General features: G+C 49.7%; 1 protein-coding gene across 1 annotated transcript in view; it reads left to right on the plus strand.

Moving 5' to 3' along the window:
- Positions 1-11119, plus strand: part of CUL4A (cullin 4A) — a 57722-nt gene that overhangs the window by 10468 nt on the left and 36135 nt on the right. Inside the window, exons 4-5 of the mRNA XM_017501159.2 lie at positions 6030-6099; positions 7500-7573. Of these exons, the coding sequence (XP_017356648.1) occupies positions 6030-6099; positions 7500-7573 (144 nt within the window). The remainder of the gene's footprint in view (positions 1-6029; positions 6100-7499; positions 7574-11119) is intronic.

The raw sequence follows: 11119 nt of genomic DNA on the forward strand, positions 1-11119 counted from the left end.
TCCTGGGTTCAGGCAATTCTCCTGCCTCAGCCTTCTGAGTAGTTGGGATTACAGGCACGCGCCACCATGCCCAGCTGATTTTTTGTATTTTTAGTAGAGACGGGGTTTCACTATGTTGACCAGGATGGTCTCGATCTCTTGACCTCGTGATCCACCCGCCTGGGCCTCCCAACAAATGGCCTTATTAGTCATGAGACATCTTGAGTTGAGAACTGTTGAGTCAGGCCAGCAATGGTGGCGTGTGACGCATCTGGGGCAGAGCCTCCCAGAGGAGATGCCCTTGAAGGGTGGGGAGTGTCCGCCCACCTGTAGATGCGGCACCGATGCAGAGTGCGGAGGGTGCCTTGGAAATCCCCAGCGGCACAACTAGAACTCCAGAGAGCTGGTGGCCCTTAGGCTGTGATGCTGAGGTGGAGATTGAATTAGAATCTTTGTGGATACTGTCAAGGAGTTGGGGATATTCACCCAGCATCCTTACAGGTTTTGAAGCAAGAAACCAGAATTAGATTGTTCATGGAGGTCACTCTGGCAGAATGATAAGTTTACATAGAGACCAGCACTCCACAGCCTTTCATTGGGTCGGCACATGTTTTTAAGTATCGGTCATGTGCTGGGTATAATACCAGGCCCTGGGAAAATAAATTTGAGTAGAATGGGATTCTGGCCCTTTGGAGCTTAAAGCCGAATGGGGATGGCAGAAGCATCGAGATAAGCATTTCCGAGTGCTGTGATAAGGGTTTTCAAAGGTTCAGATAAGCTCCTGGGACCTAAAGAAAGAGTAGCCAGCCCACCTGCGTAAGGGAGTGCTGCAGGGGTGAAGCGATGTCTGAGCCGTGTCCTGAAGGGTGGATGAGGAGGTGGCACAGGCCAGTGGCACAATCACTGGCTCTGAGGAAGCGTACTGGGCACAAGAGCCAGGTGCACTGCTGGACGTGGGAGAGTTGGCCGCTGACAGGATCCCTAAAGGGGAAAAGGAGAGGAAGGCGGATGCTGAATTATGGAGGGCCTTTGTTGAACCGAGAAGTCAGGGTTTTAACTGAAGATGGAGACTCATCTGAGGTGTTCAGGCACAGAGTGTCGGTTATGTCTGTAAGAAGTTGGTGTGCCTGTGTGTGCCTTTGTGGTGTGAGGGGTCAGTTGACTGACTGGGCAGCAAAACCATGGAGTTGGAATGGCAGCATCCTGCCAGAAAACCTCTCATGGTTTAGAGGGAAGGGATCCAACTGGTGTGGAAGGATGAACCAGACAAGGTTTGAGGCAGGGAGCATCTGTCTTGGTCACATTGGTTTGAAGGAGGTGAGGAGGCACTGGGGTAGAGGTGCTGATGTGCGTTTGGGGCTGTAGACACAGATCCGGTGATCACAGACACAGATGAAACTGGCCAGGAAAAATGAGCAGAGTGGCCAGATGCAGTGGCTCATGCTTCTCATCTCAGCACTGCATTTTGGGAGGCCAAGGTGGGGGAATCACTTGAGCCCAGGAGTTCGAGACCCGCCTAGACAATAATGAGCCAGGCGTGGTGGTGCATGCTTGTGGTTCCAGCTACTCTGGAGGCTGAGGTTGGAGGATTGCTTGAGCCCGGGAGGTCGTCGCTGCAGTGAGCCGAGATTGTGCCACTGCACTCCAGCCTGGGCAACAGGGAAAGACCCTCATCTCTAAAAAGAAAAAAGTAAGCAGAGCCATCAGTGGAGGTGGCCAAGGGCTGGTGTCAGGGAGGTGAGAAGAGAACCTGGAGGGTCATCTCGTGGGAATCGAGGGGCAAGTTTAACATGGCAACCGGCGTAGTGGCTGGCAAGTAGAGTCTGAAGGGATGATGAGACCAGAGAGTGGTGGTTACCATGACGAAGGCTTTCTGCTGCATGCGTACATTAACCCAGTAAACATGGGTGAGTGTTTATGTCCAGCTCCACACTGTGTGTTGGGAACCAGGGACAGGAATGAGTGGCATGGGTCTCGCCCTCAAAGAGCTTCTTTTTGCTGGAAGAGAGTTGTGACCCAGCCCAGTCTCATATGGCGAAGTGTTCATGTGATGGCAGATGCTCAGATACCCACGTGGCAGGGCGTATTCAAGGTCTGCATATTCAGATTTCTTTAAGCCTCTGGGATATTTCGGTACTTTACGTAACTTTATAAGATTTAAGTAATGTTAGATGCTGATTATATTTTAATCGTATGCTGATGTTAGAGTATAGATGAAACCCGTCAGATGCACAGGCAGAAAAAGGGCTTTTGTGGAATTGAGTCCTTCACTCGCGTCTTTGTTCACCACGTCCATTTTCTTGTCTCAGGTGTTTGATAAATTCTGCACTTAGTTGTCCCTTTCAAAATAGATACCTGTTCTTGGTGCTGTCCCTTCCCCAAAATAAAAGCTGTTCGTACCCACACACTTGCACACTCACTGAGCCACAGGCAACTGTTGTGGCTCATCCCATATCACATGGTGTGGGACCACGTGCCACCCAGCCAGGCTGCATGGGCACCGGGAGCTCTTTGAAAATGTCAAGCCAGCTGTCTGCAGAATCTAACCTGTAGATAACAATAGATGAAACTCACATTTTCCTTCCCCTGGTTCACTTTGACAGCATTGCAGCTCTGGTCAGCTACAGAATGCCAGGCAGTGGTGGACACCACAAGAGCAGCGTGATCAGTGGAAGGGAAGGGCATGGGAGTGAGCAGCGGAGCCTTGGTTGTTGGGGAAGTCGCGAAGCTCCAGTTTCCTCTGCGAGCATGCCTGTATGATCCACACTGACAACAGCAGGCTTTGTTCCTTAGAAAGACCTCATGCCTGTTCTCCCTTGACCAGATACCGTGTTCACAGCACTTGCTGGCAGTAGGCCAAGCTCTGCACATTCATGAATTGCTTTCTGTCTCACAATACCCTGAGCTGTAGGTACCTTTGTTGACCCTATTTTCTAGATGAAGAAATGAAAGCCCAGGAGAACCCTGTTAGTGCTCAGCCAGATCAGAGGGGACAAAACAGCACCCCTGCCTTCATGGGTTGTGTAGACGAACGAGGGTCGGCGTAGGCCTGTCCTCTTTTGGCCTGTCTGTGGACAGAGGCAGCAGATGAGTCATTCTTCCCTGGAACTGGCAGAAGCAGGATAACCAGGAGTAGAAAATGTTTGTATCCCTCTTGTGCCCCAACAGAAGCACTGTCTTTTTTGCTTTCTTTTTAATTATAGATACAATGGGTAGGTTTTTTTTAATGGTGTAAGCATTTCTGCTATTGGATTTTGTTTGCTGTTTAACTCATCTCAGTAGGCTGTATAAATCTTTTAGCTCAGATTGGCCCTTCTCTGAAACCCATTTCAAGAATACGCTGTTGACAGACTCTCACTGTGTCTATATGTCTCACATCCTGGAATTGCACATTATGGCTATTTGTTATATCCTAGGATTTGGAGTTGATTTTGATGTTTAGAAGACCGGCGCTTAGTAAATGCCACACTGTGATTTTAGCTTACCATTTTGTATTTTTTTCTGTGGGAAATAGCAAAAAGTTACTGATTGAGGATCTATGTTGATTTTACAGAGCTATTTTAGATAAAGTATTTCTCATTTAGTGAACATCTTACGTTGGTGAACATCTTACGTTGGACCTTTCCATCGTAACAAGATACTGCCCCAGGTGGAACTCTGATCTTCCCAACACCTGAGCTGCCCAATGGTGTCAGATTGGCGTCAGTTTAACCCCATTAAGTTTAAAGGGTCTGTGCAGCCTCAACCTGAAACAAAGCTCCACCTTTGGCTGGTGTGGCCTACCTGCCAGCAGAGGCTTACTGGAGGGTCCAAACCGCAGCTCTTGTTCAGCTTCTGGAGTCAGAGCTGCAGGTTGGCTGTTGGGATTCCTTGAAGCCTGTCCAATGTACTTATGATGGATTTTTTTTGTTTTGTTTTGTTTTTCCAGACTGTTTCTGTAGCTTCCTAATGTAATAAGCCATTATAATTTTGCACAACTTAAAAAGAGTTCTTCCAGAGGAACCTGTTAACCATTCAACCATTCGGTCTTTGCTTTAACTGTCTGCTTTTAATTTTCTGGCAGTGGCAGTGCTTCCTGAGAATTCAGCAAAGCCTCAAGAGAAAATAGAGTCAGCTGTCTTAGCCAGGCTCCTGTAGGTGAGGTCGCAGCACTTCCTGGTGTGACGAGGATGCAGACCCCCTGGGAGCCCCTCGGGCTTCCTCAGCACCCTTTATTCCTCCTCAGGTTCTGTCTGGCACCCAGCCCTCCCTGCTACTCTTTCCTTGTCAGGCCACTCTTTGCCACCCTGAGACTCCAGCCCCTGTCTGATTTGTGCCTCCTACTTGACTGATGCGTTTTCCTCCTTTCTGTGTGCTGAGGATGTTGTCACCACCTTATGTCGGCTCTGAGTGTGTGGTGTCTTGCGCACAGCAGAAACAGACCTAGAGAAGTCCCTTGGCTTGGCCAGTATTGTGTTGCTGACAGGCGGTGGATCAAGAAGAGTTAAACTAAGAAGTCCGTGTTATGTCCACTGTCAGCAGCCATTTTGCTCATCTGTACGAAGGGAACAATGCCTGTACCACAAGGTTGGGGAGACTCAGTGAGAGCGGATGTGAAGAGTGTTAAGTAAACCATCAGACAGTTTATAGCCATTTATAATTCTCAGCTCTGCATGAACCTGAGGGATGCCAGGCCACTTGCTCTAGGAGCCCAGATTTTGGTTTCTTTGTCCTAAACTACTTTTTGGGGCTTTTCCTAAAAATACACATTCTAAGAGTCAAGGTAAGAGTGTTCCTAATTTTGGTACCTGGATGAGAGTTCATGTCAGTTTACCTTGAGGCTGGAAGTTGAACCTGAGCCATTTTCCTGTCCGGCTGCACTTTGCCCTAACAGGCTGGGCACAGTGGCTCACACCTGTAATCCTAGCACTTTGGAAGGCTAAGACAGAGGATTGCTTAAGACTGTGCGTTTAAGACCGGCCTAGGAATATGATGAGATGCTGTCTATTTAAAACACAACCTTTTTTTTATTTTTAAAAAATGGTCCTAGTGGCCGACTCATACCAGGCCAGTCACCATGTCCAGGAGCCCCTCCCCCCTTGGAATTATGTTCAGTTTTTGCACTTTGTGAAGCGGGGCCTTTTGTCTGGCCATCCAGCCCCAAGGCACTTAGTGGCCTGGGTGTGTTTCTGCTGGCAGGGACTTGAAAGCGTCTGGTAGTGAAGGAAGCAGAATATGAAGGGAGGCTGGAGAGGGAGCAGGAGGGGCAGGTGCGGCCACGGGAAGGGAGGCTGGAGAGGGAGCAGGAGGGGCAGGTGCGGCCACGGGGAAGGGAGGCTAGAGAGGGAGCAGGTGGGGCAGGTGAGGCCACGGGGAAGGGAGGCTGGAGAGAGAGCAGGAGGGGCAGGTGAGGCCACGGGGAAGGGAGGCTAGAGAGGGAGCAGCGAGGGGCAGGTGTGGCCACGGGAAGGGAGGCTGGAGAGGGAGAGGGAGGGGCAGGCGTGGCCATGGGAAGGGAAGGCAGCTCCGGCAGGCTGAGTGCATGTCGGTGATGAGATGCGGAGATCCATAATTGAACTTCTCGTCTGTCTTAGTCCACTGGGGCTGCTGTAACAAAACACCATAGGCTGTGGCTCATCAATAGCAGGAATCTCTTGCTCACAGCTCTGGAGGCTGGAGGTCCAGGGTTGAGGCACTGGTAGGATCCATGTCTGGTGGGGCCCCACTTCCTAGTTCACAGCCAGCACCTTCTCACTGCATCCTGATGTGCTGGAAGAGGTGGGAAGGTCTCTGGGGTCTCTTTCATAACCCCATTCTTGAGGCTTGTCCGTTTTCATGACCTAATCACCTCCCAGAGGCCCTACTTCCTAACACCATTACCTTGGGAGTGAGAGTTTCAGCCCGTGAATTTTGAGGGGGGACACGAACATTCAAGACTAATAGCACAGCCTTTCAGAATTTCGATTACTAAATGATGTGTAGTATTCAGTGGAGAGGGTAGCTGAAATCAAGGGGTTAAAATTGTAATAAATTGGCCAGGGTTTTGCAAGTTTTCCTTAGCAGGTGTCTACAGACTCACTAGATAGTGTTGTATTTTTAAAGAAGATTAACACGTGTTGGCAGGACCACTGCAGACAAATGGTAAGCTTGTTAACTTTTTTTTCCTTAATCAAAACATGGCTTCATCAATCTTCCCTCCCGCATGATTGAGAGCTGAGACATAGAAGTTCTGTCTAGGACTGTCTGTTAGTGCTGTAGTTGAACAGCACAATGAGAAAAGCAAGGAAGGTGAACTCTTCAGCTCCTGTGGGAGGGCACTGCTTACTCTGCTGGCCTTCAGGTCCACAATCAGAGCCTGCAGTGGTAACAGGATTCTTAGATGCCTGAGTGGGTCTGTAAATGTCTCTTAAAGCACAGCATACTCCTGAAAATCAAGCCTGAATCCCAGGTCTTTACTGCAGCTGTACAGCCAACGTCTTAGGCTTTGTAGATGTATTGGCTCTGACTTCATGTATAAATTTTCAGTGTGACCTGGCTATTAATTACTTACGTGAGAGAAAAGGTAGTATTAATAGCTTTCCCAAGTAGGTTGAAATCTTTTGTTTTCTAAATGAGGTAAGTAGGAGATGATGGGTGTATTTCACTTCTGGGCCAGACACCTGGCAGCTAGCTGCTAGAGCTCGCTGAGTGTCTGTTGGGAAGGTTTTGGTAAGATGTTTCAGCAAGTCTCCCCAGCCAGGTAGTGGGCTTGATGGTAGGAGCACAGGACAGGTAGTAGCGTATCCTGCGTCCCCTCACTCTGCTCGCAGCCCTGAGACAGAGATGTGTCCAAGAGCTTCATCATGTACCAGGAACTCGTTGTTTTAAAGTTTAGTGCGTCTCCCTAATCTAGTAAGATGTACCACATCAGTAAAAAAAAATGACCAAATTTAAAAGATGTCCGTTAGGCCTTGGCTGAACATAAGATATCTTAAAAAAAAAAAAAAAAAAGGCCTGGGCGCAGTGGCTCATCCCTGTAAATCCCAGCACTTTGGGAAGCTAAGGCGGGTGGATCACAAGGGTAGGGATTCAGGGCCAGCCTGGCCAATATGGTGAAACCCCATCTCTACTAAAAATACAAAAATTAGCTGGACATAATGGTGAGCACCTGTAGTCCCAGCTGCTCGGGAGGCTGAGGCAGAAGAATCGCTTGTACCTGGGAGGCAGAGGTTGCAGTGAGCCGAGATCGTGCCACTGCACTCCAGCCTGGGCGACAGAGTCAGACTTCATCTCAAAACAAACAAACAAAAAGATATCCTTTTAGGCTAAGTGTGTTAAAATCTCTACAATCAGATTTACGATATCAAAGAGATGAAAATCACATACCAAGGGGACAAAATTAACTTGAGAAAACAAATCAACCCTGAGGGTGGTGTACAGCATCTTCCCCTCAGGAAGCAGTTGTTAGATTTGAGACAGCTAGCATGGAGTACAAAAGGCCCGATCTTGAAGATTCTGCTAGTAGAATTCCTAAGTAAATGGTTCTCCTTTCTGCTGGTCAGATCATGATCAGAAGCATCTTCCTGTTCTTGGACCGCACCTACGTGCTTCAGAACTCCACACTGCCTTCCATCTGGTGAGTGTCCTTGTCTAGAGCTGCGTCTCCCCTGCGGCTGACACCTTCCGTCCCGTTCATGCCTTCGGTGGGCTAAGGTGGTGAAGCATGTATGATTACTTGTGCCTTCTTTTCTTCAGCCAAAATTGTTAAAGTGAATATAGGAGTCCAGGTGGGTCTTAGCCTTGAAATACCAGGTGTCTAGCCAGCAGCGAGGAGTGGAGTGGGAAGCTGGGACAGGTGGCTGACTTTGGTCATGAGGGTGGAGAGGGAGGGCCTTGGTTTCTCTCTGACAGCTGGAGTTTGAGCCAGGCGCAGCTCTTTCCAGCATTGCAGTTGAAACTCTGAGGAAGACCGCCTGCTGTCCATGGGGTCCCGGCCCTGAGGCTCTGCGGCCCCCTCAGAATGGCTTGCTCAGCCTCCCGGCCTCCTGAGCACATAAATAGCTCTCATCGTCCATCATCTTTTGGGAACTGTCTGCACTAGGGGTTCTGGGGCCCCTCCTCAGCAGCATTCACAGCCACTGACCTCTACGTGTCCTCTGCTGATGCCTGTGTGTCCTCTGTGACCACCCCTGAGTCCTGCTGCCTCCTGCAAGCCGACTTTGGACAAAAGCTGTGTCCAGTCTCACCTTCTGATTTGTCTTGTTCTCTGTTAATGTAGAGTTTCATTCTTCTCACATTGGAACATAAAAGTGATGTTGTGGCTTCTCATGACCTAAAATGTTGCTTTTTCTACCCCTACCCACTGAGCACGCTGACCCGAGGTAGTGTGATTCTTGCCTTCACCATGCAGCGATTGCTCATCTGAGATGTCAGTGACCTGCAAGTTACCAAATCCAGCAAGCGTCTTTTGTCCTTGTTTTACACAGTATCTGTGCAATTTTGGATACCCTGTTCTTGTTGATCCCCTTAATGCTATTGCCCTTCTGACTTCCCTGTGGAATTCCCACACCTCTCTTACCAGACATCCACGTGGTCTACGAGAAGGCAAGTGCTGCACAGAAAGGACAGCCTGTGTTCCAGGAAACACTGGGGATGATGAAAGTGATCAAAGCAGATTATTTAGCATTTACTGTGTGCAAGGGAATGGTTCCTACTAATGTATTTGATCCCTAGAACAGCTGTGTGGCATGGCCATTATCATCCCTATTTTATACAAACTAAGACCCAGAGGTTAAAGTAACTTGCCCTGCCTGGGTGGTCCAGCCCATAGTAAACGCTTTTCAAAAATTATTATTATTGATTTTAGAGACAAGTCTCGCTCTGTTAACCCAGGCTGGAGGGCGGTGGTGCAGTCAACTCACTGCAGCCTCAAACTCCTAGGCTCAAGCGATCCGCCTGCCTTGGCCTCCCCTGTAGCTAGGACTATAGGCATGGACCATCACATTCAGCTAACTTTTAAAAGATTTTTTTGTAGAGCCATGATCTCGCTATGTTGCCGAGACTGGTCTTAAACCCCTGGCCTCAAGCAATCCTCCCACCTCAGCCTCCCAAAGTGCTGGGATTACAGGGGTGAACCACCATGCCCAACACTAAACTTTTAATTAGTATAGTTTATACCATAACTGTCATACAAACTATAAACATTGTTTATAGCATAGAATAAATGATAGCACCTCTAGTCTACCACAAGAGGCTAGCAACCTGAACATGAGCATCAGTATAACAAGAATCCTGGTTGAGGTGTGCGTGGGCAGTACGTGGTGTGGACACACTTCGTCCATCTCTGGGATGGGGAGGAGGGCTGAGGGTGAACCTCGGCCTGTGCTTTGAAGAATGAGCAAGGGTGGTCAGGCAGCTAAGAAAGAAGGAGAAGGAAGGAAGCAGGAAGTTCAAAGCCGGGTATCTCCTGCCATGGACGGCTAGGATGGCAGCATGACCAGAAGCAGCCTGTGTGGGAGTCGATGGGGATGAAGCTGATGAGGGCCCTGAAGGGTTTTCAGCTGAGGCCGCTGTTTTGAAGAGAAGATTCCAATAGCAGGGTAGAGGGTTACACAAGTGGAGACCTAAGTCTCCCTGAGTACTGGCTACCTGCCTGGCACTGCCCTCAAGGGCTTCACAGGCAGGAACTAATACATCTGATCCCTATTTTACAGTTAAGGAAGGAAAGACACAGAAACGTTAAGCTCCTTGCCCAGGGTCACACAGCTAGCAAGTAGTAGGGCCAAGATTCAAACACAGGCAGCTGCCTGGAGCCTGCAAGTCTGGCCACTGCACCTTCCTGCTCCAGCTGTGGTGAAGTGCACAGAAGACCTGGCGTCATGCAGCATGCCAGGGACAGGAGAGGCCTGTGGCGTTGCGGTGGGCAGTCAAGGGAGGTACACATCTCCACCACTGAGGTGGCTCCTGGGGCCCTCTGCACACCTGTGTGGCACCCACCACCATAATATTAATAATTTTATGGCCAGGCGCGGTGGCTCACACCTGTAATCCCAGCACTTTGGGAGACCAAGGCGGGCGATCACGAGGTCAGGAGTTTCAGTCCAGCCTGATCAACATAGTGAAACCCCATCTCTACTAAAAATAGAAAAATTAGCTGGGCATGGCGGTGTGCACCTGTAGTTCCAGCAACTCAGGAGGCTGAGGCAGGAAAATCGTTTGAACCAGGGAGGCAGAGGCTCCGGTGAGCCAAGATCATGCCACTGCACTCCAGCCTGGACAACAGAGCAAGACTCTGTCTCAATAATACAATAATTTTACTACTGCCACCACTACCCACCCACCACTATTACTACTGCCACCATCACCACTATTACTACTGCCACCACTAACCGCCCACCACTATTACTACTGCCACCACTCCCCACCCACTATTACTGCTGCCGCCACCATTACTACTGCCACCACTACCTGCCCATCACTATTACTACTACCACCACTAACCGCCCACCACTATTACTACNCCGCCCACCACTATTACTACTGCCACCACTACCCGCCCACCACTATTACTACTGCCACCACTACCCGCCCACCACTATTACTACTGCCACCATCACCACTATTACTACTGCCACCACTACCCGCCCACCACTATTACTACTGCCACCACTACCCGCCCACCACTATTACTGCCACCATCACCACTGTTACTACTGCCGCCACTACCCGCCCACCACTATTACTACTGCCACCATCACCACTATGACTACTGCCACAACTAACTGCCCACCACTATGACTACTGCCACCACCATTACCACTGCCACCACTACCCGCCCACCACTATTACTGCTGCCGCCACCACCGCTATTGCTACTGCCACCGCCACTGTCACCACTATTACTGCCATCACCACCACCATTACTACTGCCACCACCACTACCACTATTGCTACTGCCAACACCACCATCACCACTCTTCTGCCACCAACACCACCACTATTAGTATTGCCACTACCAGTGCTACCACTGTTACTACTGCCATCACCAGCATCACTGCCATTACCACTGCCACCGCCAGCATCACCATCATTACCACTGCCACCGCCAGCATCACCGCCATTACCACTGCCACCGCCAGCATCACCGCCATTACCACTGCCACCGCCAGCATCACCGCCATTA

Source organism: Cebus imitator, unplaced genomic scaffold, assembly GCF_001604975.1.
Source record: "Cebus imitator isolate Cc_AM_T3 unplaced genomic scaffold, Cebus_imitator-1.0 Scaffold14, whole genome shotgun sequence".
In the NCBI taxonomy this organism is placed as follows: domain Eukaryota; kingdom Metazoa; phylum Chordata; class Mammalia; order Primates; family Cebidae; genus Cebus; species Cebus imitator.